The sequence below is a fragment of the Equus quagga genome, chromosome 16 (assembly GCF_021613505.1).
Source record: "Equus quagga isolate Etosha38 chromosome 16, UCLA_HA_Equagga_1.0, whole genome shotgun sequence".
NCBI classification, from domain to species: Eukaryota; Metazoa; Chordata; class Mammalia; order Perissodactyla; family Equidae; genus Equus; species Equus quagga.
The window spans coordinates 70,057,870-70,080,635 of NC_060282.1; the positions used below are offsets into that span (position 1 = coordinate 70,057,870).

A 22,766-nucleotide genomic window follows, 5' to 3' on the forward strand; every position below is an offset into this window, starting at 1 on the left:
AAATATTTCAAACTTATGAAGTATAGAGAATAATATAATAAACACATAAATGCTGCCTGACTTTATCAAATCTTAACATTTTGCCACATTTACTTCAGATCTTTTTTTATCAAGACAATTATATCCACGTGAAGCCCTTATGTACTCCTCCCCTCCTCCCCTCTCAAGAGATCACTACTTGGCGCTCATCTTTCTCGTGAATATTTTTGCATTTCTCCTTCATATGAATGCATCCATACATAAGACAGGGTATTGTATTGCAAGTTTTAAATTTTTATATAACTGGAATTACATATATATATATATGCATACATATGTATTTCTGAAATTTACACTTTTCTGCTGGTTGAAATGGCCTATTATTGAGATCATGCCCCCCCCCCCCCCCCCCCCCCCCCCCCCCCCCCCACCGGTGGAAAACAATCAAATCTCTGAGATTTAACTGATGGGGAAAACATGATTCTACATAACAGAGATAGGTAAGATAAAGTTGCCAAAGGGATTCTGCACAAAATGTTGGAAAACCAGGACAAAGGAGAAAACCAGTAGAAGCTGATATTATTGAGCACTTATAATATGCCAGACACTGTTTTAGCTGCTTTCTTTGTTTCAAGCCTTTTAATCCACACAGTAACTCTGTGAGACAACTTCTATGGTGACCTCCATTTTACAAAGAAGGAAACAAAGGCACAGAGAGTTTCCCTGGTTTCCCCAGTCACACCGCTAATAGGTGGCAGAGTCAGGAGGCAAACCCAGTCTGACTCTCTGCTCTGACCCATGATGTGTAGACAAGGCTTATAAAGAATTCTAAGACCCACAGGTAACACCCCTTTGAGTCCACTGGCTTTCCATGCTGATGCACTTGAAGTCTATAAATCTCCCCCCTTTGTGCCTGTCTGAGACTCCCAGCCAGACCCCAAAGCATGCTGAAAGGGGCTCTCTCCTCTCTACTCAGAGATTTCACTGACAGGGAATTGAGCGTCTTCTTCCACACAAAGCCTCATGGCCCCTTGGCATGAGGAAAACTGAGATTTGTTCCTGACTCCAACAACTATGACCTAAGACAAGCAAAAATAATTTCTCTGGATCAGTGAACCTTCTTTTAAACAAGGCAAAATATTATCCTTTTCCATTTGAAATAATTTTGTTGTGAGGGAGAATAATTTAATGTGCTGTGACATTCTAAGTCATTAAACAGGAGGATCTGGCAGCGCTGCCTTCATAGAGCTGTGCACTTCTTTGCAAAAGTTGATACGCATGGGAGCTTTTAGTTTTAATTCTGTAGCAGAGAGAAAGAGGAGGTGGACCTTCAGGCCTAAGGAACAGTGACAAGGAAAATGAACTCTGGCTGGCTTCTTCTCCGGTGGGGAGGCCTTCTAGAGAGAAGAAGGAATAGCACGGAGGCAGAGCACCTGCTTTCAGATCCCGAGTCCCTAACTTTCTAACTAGCTAACCCACTTACCAGCCTTGGGTAAGGTAACACTCCCCTCTGTGCTACAGGTTCAACCTCCATAAAACTATAGAATCATAATAGTACCTACCGAATAAACTTGCTCTGAAGATTAAATGGGATAATGCACTTAGGAAAGTTCCTGGCACCTATTAAACATGAAATAAATGTTAGGTGTGGTTGATATGATCATTATCATGATCATCATTTGTATCTGGCTGAAGGACTGGGTCTGACCTCCTGTAGAGAAAGGGGGCAAAGACAGAAATGGAAGGGTCTGTTTTTTATGAATAGACATGGTAATCTTGGAGTACTATTTAGTACTGAATAGCTGAAGTTTTCAAATTGTATAGAGTCTTTCACTGGTAAGATGTTTTCTATTCTTTTATCAATTTTCTTCTAGTCATGTCTAAGAAAATGTAACGTACACTCATTCCATAAAAATTGATTGAATGTCTACCATGTGACAGGCATTTTTCTAGGCATTGTGGATACACTAGTGGATAAGACAGACAAATGCCTTTTCTCATGGACCTTACTTTTTAATGAAAGAAACTGATAATTAAAGAGGTAACTAACTAAACTATATAACTAAATATAACTAAAATATAAATACTATCATTTAGTGATACACATTATGTAGAGTATTACAGATGGGAGATATTTAGAGAGAGTAGTTGAAGAAAGCTTTTCTGAAGAAAGGTGGCATTTGAATGAAATGGGTTGGCAAGAGATCTATGCAATTATTTGAGAGAACAGTCAAGTCAGAGGGAACAGCAAATGCAAAGGCCCTAAGGCACGAGTAAGCTTGGCCAATTTGAGGAATAGCAAGAAGGCCAGAATGGCTATAGTAGAGTGAGCAATAGGCAGAGTTTTTAAGAGCTGTGATTAGAAACATAAGAAGGGGCAAGATCATATAATGCCTTTTAGGCCTAGGTAAGGAGTTTGGATTTTATTCTGAGTGATCACAAATCATTATAGGTTTTGAGCAGGTCGGTGGCAAGTTTTGATTTACATTTTAGGAAGGTCATTCAGAGTACTGTGTAGAAAACAGATTGTGGTAGGCCAAGTGTAGAAGCAAGGAGATCCATTGGGAGGCTACTGTGTGGTCCAAATGAGAGATAAGGGTCACCTGGCTGAGGGTGGGGATGAAGATGACAGTTAGGAGTCAGGTTCTGCATCTATTCTGAAGGTAAAGCTGACCAAAGCTATGGAAGGACTAGATGCGATGTGCGAGGTAAAGAAAGGAGTCAAGGTGAAACCTGTGTTTTGGGTCCAATTAATTGGCTAACTGGATGGAGGTGCCATTTACTGACGGAAGATGAGGAGTGGGTCTAGTTTGACAGGGTGGGGTTATATTTGGACTTGTGAAACTTAGGTACATAATAATCCAAGATGTGGGGTAGCTCAGCACAAATGTTAGGGAGGGAGATTTATGTTTGGGTCTCAATGGGATCTAGATGATTTTAAACAACAGGAGTAGATAAGATCAACTAGAGAATGAATACAGTGAGAATCGAGAGAGGTTCGTAGGCTGCGGATGAGGACCGCCCAACATTTAGAGTTTAGCAAGAGGTAGAACGGCCAGCAGGGAATACCGAGAAGTGGCTAATGAGGTGTGAGGAAACCAGAAAAGGGTGGTATCCTGCAAGACAAATAAATGCATCCAGGAGGAGGGTGTGATCAATTGGGTCAAGTGATCTGACCCAATTCATGAATTTTCTATAATGCTGAGATATCATGGAATAATCTTAACAGCTGATTTCTGCATATATTTATATAGCAGTTTACAGCAGCATTTCCCAAGGCGCATTTGTTGGTACAATAATTATACAGTCATGCATTGCTTAAAGACAAGGATACCTTCTGAGAAATGCCTCTTAGGCAATTTCATCATTGGAGAACATCATAGAGTGTACTTACACAAACCTAGATGGTATAGCTTACTGCACACCTAGGCTATATGCTACTAGTCATATGGGCCCACTGTGGTATATGCAATTCATCATTGACCAAAACCCTGTTATGTGGTGCATGACTGCATAAGACATCCTGTGAAAAAATGAGTGCAACAGTCAATTATGGGACATGTCATATGTTTCACTCAGAAATTCATGATCCACATTAGTGTGTGGATTAGTATATGGCTCTGAGAAGTCCTGGGAAAGGAAAACTGCTACTTTTTTAAAACCAGGAATTTCCCAAATTGTTTTTTAAAAAATCAAGTTTATGGAGAGTAATTTACAAGTAGTAAAATCCAATCATTTTAGGTTTACAACTCTATGAGTTCTTATACAATCTTGTAACTACCACCACAATCCCAATGGATTTTAAATCACGAATTGTGTCAACCATGAATGTCTCTAGTTCAACTTTGGGAAATGGTTTTGGAGGGTTTGGGGAACACTTCTGCATAGATTATCCCATTTAACCCTGACGTCAGCTCTCTGAGTTTGGTACTGATGGTGCTCAGGACACACTACCCCAATATATGGCACCTTGGCATATTAAATATCTTAAGCTGAAGCAATTTTTTAAAAAATGGCAGAAGCAAAAGCATCCCTCTGACCTCCCTACCTCCAGATCCATCCCCCTTCTTCCCTGAAACACACCATGAAACTCCTATGTGAAAGGCACCTTCCCAGTATCAGGAGGAGGGAAAACATTCTTACCAGCAGAGACAAGGAATTTGAGACCAAGAAATCTATACAAACAAACCTTGTTAACCTAACCCTTAGCTTCCTAATTACTTCACCATTTGCTATCTCTAGCGGAAACTCCTTTGTCTTGTCAATTGCTTCACAAATTTATTGTTTCTTTGTCTAAAAGGTATAAAAGCTTTCTGGTCACTTCCTTGGGTTTTCATTCTCTTGTGAAGGCCCCCATGGACAGGTAAAAATTCAATAAAATTTGTATACTTTTCTCCTGTTAATCTGTTTTTGTCGGTTTAATTTTCAGACACAGCCAGGGACCCTAAGAGGATTGAGGAAAACTTTTTCCTCCCCTACAGTACGATTGTTTCCTATAAGACAGATAAAGAAAGAGGCATAGAGGGTAAAAAAGCATGCCCAAGGTCACACAAAGCTACTCAGTGAAGGCGGTGGATTGAATGCAAATACTCAGACAAATCCTCTTTTCACTTGGCACAGAGGAAAGATAACACTGGGATAGACTATCAATAACAAAAACTATTTCTTGCATCCTTAATCCATCAAGCAACTCTATAAAGCAGGTGTTGTTATTCTTACCTCATGAATGAGAACATAGGAGTTAAGTGCTGTCAACTTAAAAGTCAATTGGCCAGTTGTCTTACCCGAAAAACAAGTCTATTTGGGAATAACCAAAAGGAATTGCAATTCAGGATATGCAGGCATATCCTGGCGGACCACAGGCAAATCCAGAGAACAAAGGAGGGGAGGTTGCTTTTAAAGACAAAAAGGGGGAGTTGGGAGGAGCTGTAATAAAGAGTCCATTGGAGGAAACTGGACTCTTCCAACTAAATGTCCAAAGCGTTCAGAGGCTCCTTGTTGTTTGGTTTGCTACAGTCTCTCATTGGCTGGGCTGTTGCCTGGCAGGGAGAGAAATCTTCCTTCCTCCTGTTGGGTAGTAAGGTAGAAACACCTGCCTGTCAGAAATACAAGCCTGCATCTCTTCCTGTTTGGTATAATTGACACCTATGATAGGGCACGAGAGCTCCCCCTACAGGCCCTCCCAACACCAACTTAGTTGAAGTTTCTTTTATTAATTTCACAGTGTTATAACTGACAAATAGAAATGGCAAACAATAGGATATATTGGAGCATATGAGGAAGCCATTTGGTGTAAACCCAATTTGGCCTGACTTTGTTTTTCCTGACATGGCCATGGAGCATGCATTGTATATCTGCTTTAAACATTTGCTATGGCAAGAACAAATGCCCTTAAGATAAAGGTGCAACTTCCCCCCACATTGGTGTTTCCTTAAGGATAAGCATCTTTCCTTAGGCTAGGAACTGACTGCTGTGCTCACCTGCGACCACCCAGCTGGAGACAACAGACCTGCCACCCTGCTGTGTCCACCGAGACAGCAGACCTACTTGCTGTGTCAATCAGTCGCTGTGCTGACAGAGCAGTCTTGAGACTATTGTAAAAGGGACATTTCAATCGTATGTGAAACATCTCTTTGGGGGTATATAACCACTCTGTACACCCCACTTCTTTGGTGCCCTTTCTTCCTTTGGGAAGAAATGCCCCGGGCCATGGTCCTCACATTTTAGCTCAGAATAAAATCACCCAAATTTTCATTTATAGATTGGTTATGGATTATTTTTGTCAACATAACCAACTTAAGGACTTAATTCGCTCAGGGGTAAAGAATTAGAAATTGGTGGAGAAAGAATTCAAATCTAGATCATTTTGATGCCAGAGCCTGAAATAATAACTATATGGTACTACACTGTCTTATACAGTAGCCACTAGCTATATTTGGCTATTTGAGCACTTGAAATGTGGCTACTCCAAATTGAACGTAAATATAAAATACACAAAGTATTGTGAAGACATTTTTAAAATGTAAACTATCTCACTAAGTTTTTACATTGATTACATATTGAAATAACATTTTGGATGTTTTCGGTTAAATAAACTATGGCATTAAAATTGATTCCACCTTTTCCTTTTTACTTTTTGAAATGTGGCTCTTGGGAAATTAAAAATTACATATGTGGCTCATGTGCTGCTTTAATAAATAGAGGCTGTCCATAGAATTTATTTTAGTGCTGTCGCCTTCAAGGGATTCCCCCTTATTTTTCTACCCAGGGGTAGAAAATATCACCTGGATACATTGTTTTATCCAGAATTGGTTTATTTCCAGGGGGAGACAGGTGGAAACAGAGTTCTCCTCCTGGGTCCCCAGCTGTTTGTAGTCATATTCCTTTACTCCCACACAATGTGGTTATGGCTTTCACTTTTGGCAGATGCATTTTATTAAAAATATTGGCTAATCAGTAACTTGTTAAAGGCATACACCAGAAGGTTTGCTTTTGTTTAATAAAGCAATAAGATAAAATGATGATGGAGAGTCAATCCTGGACTCCAGCGTTCATCGAACCACATTTTCTTACAAGCTGAGCCAGCACCACTCAGAGGCCTGCATTCTGTCATCACACACTCATCCTGTAATGCATGAAATACCTTCTAAAACATCTCAATGGGCTACGAAGATCTTCTAAATATTTTAAAGCTCCAAAGGATTAGAATCGTGTAAAATAATGTTTCCCTTCCTGAAACTTGCTTCATTTTGGTTCTAACCATTCCTTCAACATCAGTATTAATTTATTGATTCTGAAAAGGGAAGAAGAAATCTTCATGAGTAAGTGTGTAAGTGTGTGCTGCTTTACCAGCATGATATATTGTGTCTACTACCTCAAGGTGGGGGGGGGGGGGGGGGCGAAATCTGGCACTTATCTAGCATCATCTTATTTGCACTGTTCAGTAGCTATCAACCCTGGTTCTCTACTGGTATCACCTGGAGAAATTTTGAAAAACAAATGCTCAAACTTTGCCCCTAGAAATTCAGATTTAGTGAATACAAAGGCTACCTCAGCCCACTGAGAAAATGAGATGCACAGCTTAGGTTGAGAACTAATTGTGAGGACAGCAAAACTGGTGTATTAGGCTCTCTAAAACTTACTTAAAAAAATTAGCTTGCTCCCAGGTCTCTCTTCTCTCCTCCCTGCCTGCAAGGACACTAAGCATCTGTGCTCAACCATTCTTATCAAATCCCACTGGCTTAGACTATTTCCCTCCATCAAACTCCTGCTGGGGTTACTATAGCATCGCTCATCTGTTTGAGGTTTATGTACAGTGTGTGTGCGTGCATGAGTGTGTGTGTCCCCAAGAGGACTACAATTCTTTATGGAGAGGGATGACATCTTTATGTTCACCATGCACCATTCTAGCCAAGTGCAGTTCATATGACAGGTACTCAGTAAAAAAGGATGTTTCAAAAGTACGTAAGTAATTTGGATAATCATAAGACATTTATAAACACAGAAATAAAACGATTTATGTTATTCATAATGAACCCATTAGCTTATATTGGTGACTAATATTCAACATGGTAAACACAAGAATTTAGGAAACTTATGGGTTTCAAAGTGTTCCTTAGAAAATAGTCCAAGGCAAAAACAATCTTAAGAATTGCAACCACATGGGGAATGTCATCAAGGCTTTATGGGACTCTGTATTAGTTATCTTGGGCTGTCATACAAAATATCACAGATTGCATGGCTTAAACAACCAAAATTTATTTTCTCACAGTTCTGGAGGCTGGGAAGTCAAGATCAAGGTGCTGGCTGATTTGGTCCCTGGTGAAGACTCACTTCCTGCCATGCTGATGGCCACCTTCTCACTGTGTCCTCACATGGATGGGGAGGGAGACAGGGTATAGAGTGAGCTCTCTGGTGTCTCTTAAAAGGACACTAATCCAGTTGGGTCAGGGCCTCACCCTTCTGAGCTCATTCAACCTTAATCACCTCCCCACAGGCCCCATGTCCAAGGACAGTGACATGGAGGGTCAGGGATTCAACATACGGTTGGGGAGGGCAGACACAATTCAGTCCATAGCAGAATCTTTCCACAGTATCTCTGTCCAGCAGTCATCCAGCCTTTACATCAATGATTCTAGTGGTGAGAAATCAGTACCTGCGAATACTTCATTATGGGAGAGCTCTAATGGTTAGAAGGCATGCATAATGCGAAATCAAATTTGCATCCCCAAAACTCCAGTCTTTGGTTTTATCTTGTGCTCTTAGGATCATCACAAAACAAATAAAATCTCTCCCCTTATAACAGCTCTTTAACTTTATAAAGTCCTTTAACAGTCCTTTAACTAAAGGTAACTGTAGCAGCTATGGCTCTCAGTCCACAAACTTGAGTTTGCAAGAAACATAGTTTACTAATTTTACACAAGGAATGACTTTAAAATCATCAAACTCAAGATTCTCTCTCCCCATCCACCCCTTCCTTCATCTTGACCTACTAGGATCTATTTCCTTTAAAGCCATCATGAAGGGAATGAAACACTATAAACTTTTCTGCCAAAAACAATTTCCCCATCTCACAATGCTTACTAATTACACACGTTTTACTGAAATGCCATGTGTTAACAACTTATCTATCATACAGCTAAATTAAAATATATATATGGCTAAAGAGTTATTGGGACTTTTGGCTAAAGGGTTATTGGGACTTTATGTATTGTAAGTTTTATTGTAGCTATTTTACACTTATCACAGTTGAGTTTTCTGATCACAGTGATGTGAAAGTATTATTTCAGAAGAATAAGTCTACCATCCACCCTGAGGGGCAGGTCTAAAAAATTAATTCTTTTCCTTTTTTCCTTTCCTCCTCCTCCAGGCCTGTTGTCTCGCTCACAACCCAATAAGACTCTGTCTTATTGACTTTCTGCTGGAATTAGATTTTAAAATAACTTTTTGCCCCACCCTATGCGGCCAGTCCTTCTTAATTTTTCTTCAGTGAAATACCAATAAGGGAAGAGGGCAAAGAATGCAGTATGTGGCTGGAAGTAGCTCCAAACTAAAATTTTGTTGATGATTGCGATTAAATCCTAATAAAAAATACACATATTTCATTACACTTCATTATACACCATTGCTTTAACTATAAAAATGTTTCACTTCTCTAAATCTTTCAGTAGATTGATGCCATAGGAAAATATGCTATGTTTACTTTGTGGCTTTGAATAAATCGGTTGATATACCTAAGATAACCCTGAACTCCCTTCTGGGGAGACAAGGAGGAGAACTGGAGGAAAGGAAGAAGAAGCAGACCTCATCTGAGAGCCTTGCAGGACAAAAAAGGTTTCAATTTGGAAACCTGGGATTTGTTGGCTGTTCATAATGTATCTTACCCCTTATTTCCTTAGACCCTATTCCCCTGTACTGTTTGCAAACAGGACTTACTGTCAATGGGACTGTTAGAGCCTGAAGGAGTGATCCCTTCTGACTCATCACCCTCTTTCCAGGTAGCACAAATGTCCTGCTTTTCTAGCTAATATTAATTGAGCACTTCTATGCACCTGGATTCCTTCTAAACTCTACATTTTTTAAGCCCTTTAATCTCCCCAACAATTCTATGATGAGGTATTATGATTATCCCCAATATACAGACAAGAAAACCGAGACATAATTTATTCAAGATCACACAGCCAGTGAGGGATGTTCCAACCTAGCCATTCTTTTTTTTTTTTTTTTGAAGATTGGCCCTGAGCTAACATCTGTTGCCAATCTTCCTTTTCTCCCCAAAGCCCCAGTAAATAGTTGGATGTCATAGTTGTAGGTCCTTCTAGTTCTTCTATATGGGACACTGCCACAGCATCACTTGACAAGCAATGCTTATGTCCGTGCCCAGGACCTGAACTGGCAAACCCAGCCAGCGAAGTGGAGCCCCCCAACTTATCAACTTGGCTTTGGGCCCCTAACCTAGGCATTCTTAACAGCTATAATATAGTGCTTTAATAACTCAGCGTTTAACCTACCGCCTTAAAGCAATAATAAATGTGTAAAATCAGAACACATAAAGGCTTTGATGAAATTGGATGTGTTATAAACCGAAAGGTTTTTAAAGTAAACTTTTTATTCAATTCTGACGCACATATTGAAAGTGCATAAGTTATGTTCAATGAATTTTCACAAAGTGAATACTCTGATGTAACTATCACCCACATAGAGAAACAAACCCCTTCTCCCCCAGAATTCCCTCTTCTGCTCTAAGGTAAGTTTCAAAGTTCAAAACAAACATTCACTCATTGTCGTACAAGCTGCATTCTATAGTCTATTTCAAACCCTTGTCGACGAGAATAATCCATAACCAATCTATAAATGAAAACTTGGGTGAGTTTATTCTGAGCTGAAATCTGAGTACCATGGCCTGGGGCCTTTCTTCCCGAAGGAAGAAAGGGCACCAAAGAAGTGAGGTATACAGGTGGTTATATACCCCCAAACAGGACGTTTCACATAAGATTGAAATGTCCCTCCCACAATAGTCACAAGACTGCCCTGTGAGCACAGCGCTTGATGGACACAGCAGGTAGTGGGTCTGCTATCTTGGTGGGCGTAGCAGGAGGCAAGTCCATTGTCTAGAGCTGGGCCGTCACAGGTGAGCGCAGCAATCAGTTTCTAGCCTAAGGAAAGATGCTTAATCCTTAAGGAGATGCCAACGTTGGGGGGGGAGGGAAGTTGCACCTTTATCTCAAGGGCCTTTGTTCTTGCCATAGGGAATATCTAAAGCAGATATACAATACATGCTCAACAGCCAGGGTCAGGCCCTTTTGGAAAGACAAGGTCAGGCCGAATTAGGTTTATACCAAATGGCTTCCTCATATTCTCCAATATATCCTATTGCTTGCCATTTTTATTTGTCACCCTGATTGAAATTCATTTCCATAGTAATACACTCTTTCTAGAGCAGCGATTTTCAAAATGTGATCCCCAAACAGCCTCAGCTTTACCTGGGAACTTGTTAGACTTGCAAATTGAAGGAACCCTGTCCAGACCTACAGAACAGAAGCTCTGGGGCTGGAGCCCAACAATTTGTGCTTTAACAAGCCCCCTGGCTGATTCTGACTCGGGTTAAGGTTGGAGAAGCACGGAGTTAAGTCCGTTGGGACACTTTTGGTTCGTGATCGCGCAGCAACTTTAGGTGAATACTACGGTCTAAAGTGTCACGCTTAGTGACAAGTTCTATAACCTCTCTCTTTTTGAAGTACACTGTAGGTAAAAGGCATTTCCATTTTAACTAACCGTGTCGTCCTTCCAGTCACTGCTGCATTTTAGCACGAGCGGAAGGCAGCCGCCTCACTCCGTAACCTCCCTCCCCGCGCGGTCTGGAGTTGGCCGGTTTACCAACAAAGCCGGGCCGCGTGGCGGGGAATTCAATGTCCAGAGGCGGGAGCAGGTCTTGGCCAATCAGAAGCCAGGCTCGAGCCGCTCGCCCATCCCGGCGGTGTGATTGGTGGTTTCCCGCCGGCGGAAGCTACGCCCCCGCGGCACCGCCCCGCGCCCGCCAGCGCGAGCCAATCGTCGCTCGGCGCCCGAAGGAACGGAACTCGCGCGACCGCTTTAATATGGCGGAGGGTAGCTCCTCAGCCGCTTCGAGCCCGCGGGGACGCGCGGACGGGGTGGATGCGGAGCCCCCGGAGGAGCGGGCGGCGGCGATGGCGAGGGACGACCAGGAGCAGTTCGAGTGCCAGGAGCTGTTCGAGTGCCAGGTGCAGGTGGGAGCCCCCGAGGCCGAGGAGGACGCCGAGCTGGTGGCCGAGGCCGAGGCGGTGGCGGCCGGCTGGATGCTCGATTTCCTCTGCCTCTCTCTGTGCCGGGCCTTCCGCGACGGCCGCTCCGAGGACTTCCACCGGACCCGCGACAGCGCCGAGGGTGAGCGCGGGGCAGCCGGGCGGGAGAGCGGGGACCGGGCCCCCAGGGTACGTCGGTTCGAGTCCCGCCTCCCTCTGTTCCCGGCGCCTCAGTTTTTCTCTTCGGTGAAATGAGCATGAGACCCCCGTTTAGAGTTGCTGCGGGATGAAATGAGTTAAAATGTGCTAAATTGCCCCGAACGCGGTGTCCAATTCCTTTTATCTCCTTTGGCGCTTCTATTTGTTCTTTTGACTCAGTTATTCCTGTAATGGCATTGATTCAGCCGTCACTATGGCCTCCAAGTGTTTTCTGTGTATTTGTGAGCCACGTATTTAAACCCCGTTTGGCCCGCTTGCTCGGTACAGGCTTCAGGATAAAAGCCGTTGTCGGTGAAACCTGCTGCCTGGACGGGAGGGCCTGGAAGTGATGGACAGAGACTAGACCCATAGGGAGGACCAGCCTGGCTGTTTGAATGATGCCAGAAAGATGCTCTGGTGTTTATTTCAGAGTCGGCACTCGATTTACTGCAGCTGAATGCAACGCCAAGTTAGTATTTAATAGAAATTTATCTATTTTAGGAAACGTGTTGACATGTTTCGCCTTCGGGTAACCCCCTGAGTTAGGCAAATAATCTTAGAGCGAACTAGTTAAGCAACCTGGAGAATTGATAGGTTCCAAGAGGTATTCCAGACCCAAGCCTTATCTTCCAACTCGAGAACCTTTCCTCTAACGTTGTCACAGATAACACTAGAGCTGTGGTTAATTAACATTAATTAGAAAATTAATTCGGGAAATGAAGCCAATTCACCTTAATTAGGATTATTAAAAAGTCCTCTTTGTGGAGCAGGCTAGAATTATCTGTGTGGTGATGAATTTGAGTTGGAAACATCACTATGAACTCCTGTTTAGCTTAATATAAGTACAGATGGTTACATATAGAAATACATGTGCGTATTTCTGTACGTACACAGACACGGTTAGCAGGCTCAGACTTCCTTGTTGTGTCAGATTGAAGTGCGTGGAAGCAATGTGCAAGTTCACGTAGCGCTGGAGTCTTGGTCTCTAAGCCTCTCCTCCACCACAGGGAACCAGGGCTCTTTGGAGAAATGGCCTGTTTCTAGGACAGGAACAGGAAGTATGCAGGATAAACCCGGAGCATCTTGTGCCAGAAAATGAGGAAGTGCTAAAAACAAAGCAAAACCAAACCCCACAGTGGTGGGGTAGAAAGGGACACAGGAGCCAACGGCAAGAGCTCCCGATGACCAAAGCTCGAGCAAGAAAACAAAGTAGTATTGAATTATAATCCACAGTATAACATAAACATCCATGAGTCCATACTGCTGTAAGTAAATGATGGAGTAAATAAATGGAGGAAGAGACAAGTCTCCATGCAGAAGAATTCCAAGTGATTTATGCAGCTACTTTGTTCTCAGGGAGGTGGAGGGTACTCCCCACTCCTTGAGTGTGGGCTGCGGTAGTGGCTTTCTTCTGAAAGTACAGTGTGGGGGGGGAGTAACTTCACAGTAGAGAATGCTGACAGATGCTACTCACCAGGTAATCAAGATCATCAACACTGACAGTTGGTAGTATGTACACTTGATAGGATGTGACGAAAAATGGAACTTTACGTCTGTGATCTTCCTCCAAAAACCCCAAAACTCCGGTCCAATCATGAGGAAAACATTAGACAAATCCCAATAGAGATACGTTCTACAGAATACCTCAAAACTGTCAAGGTCATCAAAACCAAGGAAAGTTTGAGAAACTGTTGTAGCCAAGACAGTCCTAAAGAGATGGGATAACTGAATGTAGTGTCGTGCCCTGGATGGGGTCCTCAGCAGCGGGAGGACGTAAGCGAAGACTAAGGAAATCTGAATAAATGGGGGGCGTTAATTAATAATGGGTCTGTATTGGTTCCTTAATGTAACAGGGGCCAAACTAATGTAAGATGTTGATAATGGAGGACACTAGGTGGAGGGTATGTGGGACCCCTCCATCTTCACAGTAATTCCATCAATTTAAAACTTCTAAAAAATAAAGTTTATTTAAAAGAAAAAAGACCCCTTTCAAGGTTCTAGCTCAAGACCCAAAGAGTAGTCTAGGCTACTTTTGTTATTTTAAGCTCAAGGACAGAAGCCCAGAGAGAGTAAACTTTTTCAGTTTGCACTGCTAATCAGTGACAGACGTGCAAATTGTGAACACAGTGTTATCTCTGTTCCCATTTTTGACTGAAAAGACTTCTTTTTCTCTTTTGTAGAATTTCTTTTACTACACTTTTCAATATTATAAAAATGTACAACTTGATGCTTTCTAGAAAATTCTTACCACTTTTATTCCAACACAGAATTGTTCTCACACCTCATTTATCTCAGATAAGGCCTTTTCCAGACTGTTATTCCTAACCTGTCTCCTGCCATGGGAAGCAGTGTAGGATAGTGATTAAGAGTGTGGGCTCCAGGGCCAGCCCCAGTGGCCTAGGGATTAAGTTCAGCATGTTCCGCTTTGACGTCCCGAGTTTGGTTCCCAAGTGCTGACGTACACCATTCGTCTGTCAGTGGCCATGCTGTGGTGGTGGCTTACATACAAAAATAGGAAGATTGGCAGCGGATGTTAGCTTAGGGTGACTCTTCCTCAGCAAAAAAAAGAAAAAGAAAAAAAAACCCCTACATGGGTTCCAGAGTAAATTGTCTGAGTTTGATTCCTGGCTTTGCTACTTTATAGCTGTAAGAACTGAAGCAAGTTATTTACCCTCTTGGTGCCTCAATTTCCTGATTTGTAAAATGGTGCTAATAATAGTATCTGCATCATAGGGGTGTTGAGAGAAGCAAATGAACTGATGAGTATAAAGCAAGGTTTCTCAACCTCAGCACTGTTGACATTTTGCGCCATGTAACTCTGTTCTGTGTATGCATGCAAGGAGAGTGGGAAGGGGGTTCGCCACTGCTTTGTAGGATGTTTCGCAGTGTCCCTGACCTGAATCACTAGGTGCCAGCAGCACCTCCTCCTGCTCATGACAATCAAAAATGTCTCCAGACTTTGTCAAATGTCTCATAGGGGACAGAATCACCCCCACGTGAAAACCACTGGTCCAAAGTGCTTAGAGTAGTACTTGTATTATAATAGATGCTTGAAGGTAGTTGCTGATATCGCTAGTCATTAGATCCTCCCTAAGGGATTTTTCCACCAGCAGCACTTGGTTAGAGATATGGGGAAAGCTGATAGCCAGGTTCAGCCAGGTAGATCATTGGTTTTTGCCTACCAGGTAAAAGGAAGAGAGGGGTGCAGTGGTGTGCAGGGTATCTGCAGTTATTGCTTAGCAGACTAAATGGGATAGGCAGGTGAAGACAGACGGGGTCGGCCTTTCTTCCTTAGAATAGATTAGGTCTTTTGTTTGGCTCCTATACCGGACTTACCCTTTGTGGCACTCATTAAATTTTAATTAGTCACTTGCATCACTTTTTGTTTACTTTGTGTCTTCTCAGACTAACACTTTTATGGGACGGGGACTGGCTCTCTTATCATTCAGTCATCAGCCCCAAATGTTGGCTAGCAGTAGGTGTTCAGTAAATATTGAATGAATTGTGTTTGTTTTATATAAATTTTGTGCCCTCTTTGAATCCTATATATGGTCCAGATAATCTCTAGTATAGTGTAAGATTATGGCATCTTAGAATTGAGGAAATAAATATAAAAAATATCTTTGTCTTATCTGCTTGGTGGCTGCCCTACTGCTTTTTGGTTTGCTAGTTAATTTAACCTTTTTACATACAGCAGCCAAGCCCTGGGTGAAGTATAGTGCTAACAGTGACACCTTCAGGTCTTACTGTAAACATTATTTTCTCAGAGAAGCCTTCCCTGCCATCTCCTCCCTCCAGCTAGCGGTAATGTTATACTAGCTCCATGTTTTTGCTTTAGTGGTTCAGTCATTTGTCTTTCTTTGCTGCATGGTAATAAACTCACTGAGGTCCAGGATTAAGGTTTACTCACCATTGTATGTACTCACTGCCTAGCATCACATCTGGGTGTGCTTTCAAATATTTGGGAGGTTAATATTAATAAATATATTTTTAAAATAAGGCTTTCTAAACTGAACAGACTCTCACTTAGCTGAAACCTTAACAGAAATAATATAAAATATTTCCTGTAATATTAGGAGCTTTAAGGTTTAAAATAAGCTTCCAGCTAGTCATTTGATACATTTTACAGTTTGGATCTAAATCTTTGCTACCTATGAAAGTAGTTTTAAATATTTATTATTCTGCATATGAAACATCAGTTTTATTTTGCAAGAAAAGTACTCTTTTTTGTTCTAATTCTTACAAAATTGTCTATAAATAAAAGCATACAGCTCTAAATTTATGATAATTTTTGCATGATGTTTGTAACCTATTACTCAGCAAACCACACAGAGGCACTGCTGGGTTATGTTGTCAAGTTGCCTTTTTTTTTTTTTAATAAAATTCACTCTTTTCTTTTTCAGCTATTATTCATGGACTGTCCAGTTTAACAGCTTGTCAATTGAGAACTATATACATATGTCAGTTTTTGACAAGAATTGCAGCAGGAAAAACCCTTGGTAAGTATGTGTTTTTATCTTATATTGGAAATGTTTCAATCTATGTCTAAAGGTCAGACAATGAGAAGAAACGGATGGGAGCTGTCGTTTGTTTTCCAGGGTGTGCCCATGTCTATTTGGCATATACATCTACACACATATCTAAACCAAATAAAAGAAAGAGAGTCCCTATCTTCTTAGAGCAGTGGTTCTCAAACTTCAGCCTGCTTCAGAATTAGTACAGACCTTGTTAAAAAACAGAATGTCGGGTTCCCTTCCCCATGATGAGTTTCTGATTCAGTAGGATGCTGAGGGGCCCTGGAGTTTATGTTTCTAACAGGTTCCTGGGTGATTCTGATGCTACTGTTGGGGAACCAGACCTCATGGCCTCTATTTTAAAGATTTCACTTTAAATTTGACTCTGTTACAACTTTGTTGTGACACTTTGTATCATACACACTTTGTTTTTTACTGGCAACTGTGATATTTGAAACTTGTTATTTGAACTTGATTTCAGCACTTAATTATATAAGGGAATATATGATTTATAGCTATAATATCTCTCTCTCTTGTCTCCATAGTTAATTTTAGATTGTAATGGGCAAGCCTGGTTCAGTTTATCAGTAGTGGCTGATATTTACAACATGGTCATTTAAAGGACCTTTTGATACAAGTAATTACATATTGATACTGGTTTTTACAATTTACAGATGCTTTCCCAACAGTCCCGAATGGCAGAAAGTACTTGCATGAAACAGCTTTCTTATGAACACGTTGTGTTACCTACAATCCCAGTGTGTTAGTACCACTCTCACGGCTCTCACTAATCTGGCTCTGGCTCATGTAGCGTGCTTTGTGTTGGGGGTGAGATTAGGTCTGGAGTTGGTTCCAGGACCATAAGTGGATATGACTAGAGGCAGAGTAGATGTTGGGGAGACAGAACTACAGGTAGATCCGAGCCTGTTGCTGAAGAAGAAAATGGGCTGATGTGGACACAACTGGAGAATTGCAGACTGTGCAAGCTGTAAGTTGACATGGTTGTTAACAGAGTTGTTTTGTAAATTAAATGTGACAAAATATTCTAAAGTACCCCCCTGTGTTTCGCATATAGCACTTGTTCAGTATATTTTAATTTCTCCACCGACAACCTTTCTTCCCTAAAGAATGGTGGAAAAAATCCAGATTTTGTGTGTGACCCCATGGTTTAATTTTGAGATTCAGTGAGATCCCCTTTTGGGTATATCTTAGATATAACAGGCGAGGATCAGTTATCCAGAATCAATATATTCCATCATAATGGACTCAAGTGAGGCAACATTTAAAATTTGATTTTAGGGGCCGGCCCAGTGGCACAGCGGTTAAGTTCGCACATTCCTCTTTGGCAGCCTGGGATTCGCCGGTTCGGATCCCGGGTGCGGACATGGCACATGCTATGGTAGGTGTCCCACATATAAAGTAGAAAGAACATGGGCATGGATGTTAGCTCAGGGCCAGTCTTCCTCAGCAAAAAGAGGAGGATTGGCAGCAGTTAGCTCAGGGCTACTTCCTCAAATAAATAAATAAAATTTGATTTTAATTTATATATTTGATTTTCAGCTATGCATAATCCTTTTGGGTTTTGTTTTTTTTAGTGGTTACTCTACAGTAACACTGCCTAATAGATATATAATGTGAGCTACCTATGTAATCAAAAATTTTTTAATAGCTAGAGTAAGCAAAGTAGAAAGAAATAGTGGAATTACTTTTAGCAATATCTTGTTTAACCCAATATTTTAAAAATATAACGAATAGAAGACATGTTAATAAGATATTTTACCCTTTTTTTGCAGTAAGTCTGTAAAATCTGCTGTGTATTTTATACTTACAACATCTCAATTTGGACCAGCACATTTTAACTGCTCAATAACTATGTCTGGCTAGTGGCTACCATGTTAGCTTTAGTCTCTTGCCCCACATAGATTTAAAATATGGCAAATGTTTTGAGGGAAAACATTTGGTTATGGCAGGCTCCCTCTCATGGGGCTTTCTGTCTTAAGATCTCTGCAACTCTAGGAGATATGCCTACCTTTCCACCCCAGCTTCCTGCACTGCCTCAGAACTCAGCAGAAGTCCTGTGGGGAGGAACCAACCATATGTTTTCAGTTCCACTAGTTTCCAGTCCACCAACCTAGGCCCAAGGAAAGTGCCAGAAGCTTTGCTCATTTCTCTTATCCCCAGTAAACTCTCCCTGCCTGGAGTACCCTGAATCCTCAGCGTATCAGCATATGAGCCCAGGGAAGAAAACAGCTGCATATCATCAGCTCATCTCAGAAGGATTCTCTCTCTGGAATTGTAGTCCATCTAGTTCTCATTGCTTCCAAGGCTTTCCCGTGTCTTTAGCAACAAGATGTTACAGCTTACCCAATTTTTTTCTAGTTGTAGTGGGAGTGTTGGCCTGTTGCAGTGTCCTATATCTTACCTGAGAGTGAAAATCTACACTGTAAATTTTTTGAAGTTAAGATCTAACATATATACATTTTTTCTATCTCACATTTATAAGAAGGAAGGCAGATTAGTAAGAAGGGTTAATGTCAGTCAAGAAAGACTTAACAGGAAAGATGAGTATTGAAAGGAGTTTTTAAAAGAAAGAAAGCCGATGTAAAATAAAAGAAGGATTAGGCAATCTGCGTGTGCTTTTCATTTCACTGCTTTACAGCGTGGACTCTCGCCATACCAGCCATCTTGTTACTCCTGAAGTGCACCTTTTTTTGAGTTACAGTAAGTGGTTTTTAAGAGTTCTGGTGTCTTCTACCACTTGCTAGCTGTGTGGCCTCTCTGGGTCCCGGGTCGTAGTTTATAAGACAAGGTTGATAGTATTGTGTACCCTTGTAAGGGATTGTGTGGACAGAGGAGTTACTGCATGTTAAGCACTTAGCACAGTGCCTGACACATAGTAGGGCATCAGTAAGTGTTAACTATGAGTGCAAATCTCTTTATACACCTCTGCCTTCTCTTCTGCTGCTCCGTCTTCCTGAAATGTTCTCCTTCCCATGCTTCTCTTCTTCACTTGGTTATTGTCTGTTTATCCTTAATGTCCCAGTGCAATGATCTCTCATGAAGGATTCTCTTCTAGTATCCCTGTGGGGGATCAGAATTGGCCGCCTCAAAGTGTGTCTCTTTGGCTTGATTATCTTTAAGATGACTTGATTATTTTTAAGAACAAAGGACTCTAAAAAATACTTTGACCTTCCCTCTAACTGCCTAAAAGAATTTAAGTTAGAAGGCCTGTCCCCAGGACAGGCAGTCACCATAGATAACTGTGGGTATTGGTAGACTGTGAGGGTCCTTGCTCAGCCCATCCTTACCAAAGTTCTGTCTACCAAACATTTGCTTTTCCATTTCTATGTGAATTGCCGTCCTCCCCTTTGAAGCCCCAAATCACTACCCCAACATTCTCCTTTGTCTTTCACTGAAAATGGTATTTAAGCTGACAACTTCAGTCATTTTGGCGAGTTACTCAGTTTTCCTGGGTTTCTCCTATGTGTACAAGTTAAGGCTTTGTTTGATTTTCTCCTGTTATTCTGTCTCATGTCAGTTTCGTAGACCAGCCAGAAGGATGGTAAGAGGGTAAGAGGGTAAGTTGTCTTCCTCTCCTACCCTCTTCTTAGAGCTGATAGGAACACTTCACACTAGACTCCCCAAGAGAGTTTTCGGAAAATTGAGATGCATGGGCTCTCTACTAATTAAATCAGTCTCTGGGGGGTTGGCCTAGGCATCAGTATTTTTTAAAAGCTCTTCAGATTCTGAGGTATAGCTAGGGTTGAGAACCACTGGCAGAATACATAATTCTAGTGAAGTATCACTCACGTTGGTTTGTCTCTGTATCTTCTTCCTGGCTACATGTGAGCTCCCCAAGGGCAGGAACTGTTTCTTCATGCTTGTATCGTAAGTACCTGGCACTGGGCCTGGAATCCAAAGAGACTTAGTGTATGAATGAGTATATGTTTGTATCTAAAATGTTGGAGAGGCAATTAGGAGAGGACAACAGGAAACAAAGTAGAAATTGTTGAAACTGCTAATATTTAAATTGCATACTCTAATATTTCAAAGGAAAGAAAATGATGTGCCGTTTAAAATTCTCTTTAAGTATGTTTGTTACATAGTTGCTATGAAACTACAACGTACCAGGAACTATAGGGCTTTGGAGAAATATACTAAGAAGCTCCTGCCCTCACATTTTGAAATGTGATCATTATTCATCATGGAGTGAGTAAAAGGTTTTCTGATTTCAAGACATTTAAAAGCTAATAGGATTGTTGAGATAAGTCTAAGTATGAAATACCATGAGCATACAAAAGATAGGCATAGGGGCTGGCCGGGTGGCACAGCAGTTAAGTTCACACATTCGACTTTGGCAGCTCGGGGTTTGCCAGTTCGGATCCCGGGTGGGGACCTATGCACTGCTTATCAAGCCATACTGTGGCAGGCGTCCCACATATAAAGTAGAGGAAGATGGGCGTGGATGTTAGCTCAGGGCCAGTCTTCCTCAGCAAAAAGGGGAGGATTGGCGGCACATGTTAGCTCAGGGCGAATCTTCCTAAAAAAAGAAAAAAAGATAAACTTTCCCAGTCACTTAGCTAAGGAATTCAAGAAGGAGGTAGAGGTTGCTCTGTGCCTAGAAGGCTAGATGGGAATGAGAATCAGAAAGAGAATGTGAAAATGGTGTCTAGACCAAAACAAAAGCATTAGAGTTATTCGGAGAATAAGCTGTAGTTTACTTGGATAGTAGCACTCTTGATTTCCATGCTTAACTCCCAAAACTTGCTCCTCACCCAGGCTTCCTATGTCAGTCAATGGTAGCACTGTTTATCCAGTTGTTGAAACCTGAGAGTCCTTTGTTTTTCCTCACAGTCTACATCTATGCCACTAGCGAGTCCTGTTCTGCATTCAAAATAAATTCGGAATCAGACGTTTACTTTCCTCCTCCATCGTCTCTAATGGCATGCATCCCGCTTGCCTGCTGCTCTAGTCAACTGATCTCCTTTCTGTCTTTGGACAGACTCCTCCTCAGGATCCTTGTACGTGTTCCCTCTGGAATGTTTTTCTTCTAGACCTTTGTGCCACTCCTGCTTCTGCACATTTTGCTGATCTTGGCTCCCCTGTCACTTTCTCCGAGAGGCCTTTCATAACTGCCCACCTGAAAGAGCCTTGCCCTCCCCCATCATTCTCCATTTCTAGTACCTTTTTCTTCTCACTAGCCCTTATTCCTCTGAAGTTAAATTGTTAATCTCTTTACTACCTGTCTCCCATTAGCATTGTGAACATCATAAAAAATAGGGACTTTGTCTTATTCACTGAGATATTCTCAGTTTTTAGGCGAGTGCCTACTCATAGTGCATGTTCGATATTTAGTGAATGAATGAATGAAGATTATAGGTACAAGACATACAGAGTGAAAGTTCTGAATGTCACATTGAGGTGTTTGTGTGTAATTTGCTAACTGTGAGTCTTTGATCAGCATAACCTGATCAAAATTCTGTTTTAAGAAAGTAGTACAAATATTATCTCATTAAATATTCACATAAATCCTATAAGATATTTATTTTCATCATTTTGTGGGTGAAAAAACTTTTTCAGTACCACACAGGTAATATGTTGGAGTGTGAATAAACTCCAGTCAAGCTTTTTAAACCACTATGCAGTATTTTGCAACAGATAGGATATGGTGATGAGAAAGAGGAAGGAGTTAAAACAATAACTCCTTAGATTTTAAGCATTGGTGATTTGAAAAATGTTGGTAGAGAAATAACTTCTTGAAAGATCCAATTTCAAATATCCACAAAATATATAACAAGATTTCAAGTGGTATATGCTAAAATCAGATTTCAGAATAAGCTAATTTCAGGGCTAGCCCTGTTGCCTAGTGGTTAAGTTTGGTACTCTCCCCTTTGGTGGCCCAGGTTTGGTTCCTGGGCATGGACCTACCCAACTCGTTGGCAGTCATGCTGTGGCAGCAACCCACATACAAAATACAGGAAGATTGGCACAGATATTAGCTCAGGGCAAATCTTCCTCAGCAAAACAAAACAAAACAAAACCCTAATTTCATGCTGTATCTTGAGGTTTGTTATAATACATTAGACTTAAGAAACATCTAAAAATTCTGTTACTGATACCTTACCTAAAATATAGTTTATTCTAGCTCTTAAAGTCAATATTTTAGTAAAGAAAAGCTTCAAATTTTTCATAAGCTCATCTAGCTTTTTCCATTTTTAAAGTTGGTTTTAATAAGGGGCTTAACTTGAAAAATCAAATCACTTCCCTAAACTGGCATATACCAGAGCAGTTCCTGGCACATAGTATATATTCA

At 41.3% G+C, this 22,766-nt stretch overlaps 1 protein-coding gene across 2 annotated transcripts in view; it reads left to right on the forward strand.

Annotated features, from left to right (window-relative positions):
• The first annotated feature begins 11,565 nt into the window (after positions 1–11,565).
• TERF1 (telomeric repeat binding factor 1) overlaps positions 11,566–22,766 on the forward strand; it is a 35,540-nt gene continuing 24,339 nt past the window's right edge. For both annotated transcript variants that reach the window (XM_046642522.1, XM_046642523.1), the window contains exons 1-2: positions 11,566–11,883; positions 16,343–16,438. In XM_046642522.1, the coding sequence (XP_046498478.1) occupies positions 11,577–11,883; positions 16,343–16,438 (403 nt within the window). In that variant the 5' untranslated portion in view covers positions 11,566–11,576. The remainder of the gene's footprint in view (positions 11,884–16,342; positions 16,439–22,766) is intronic.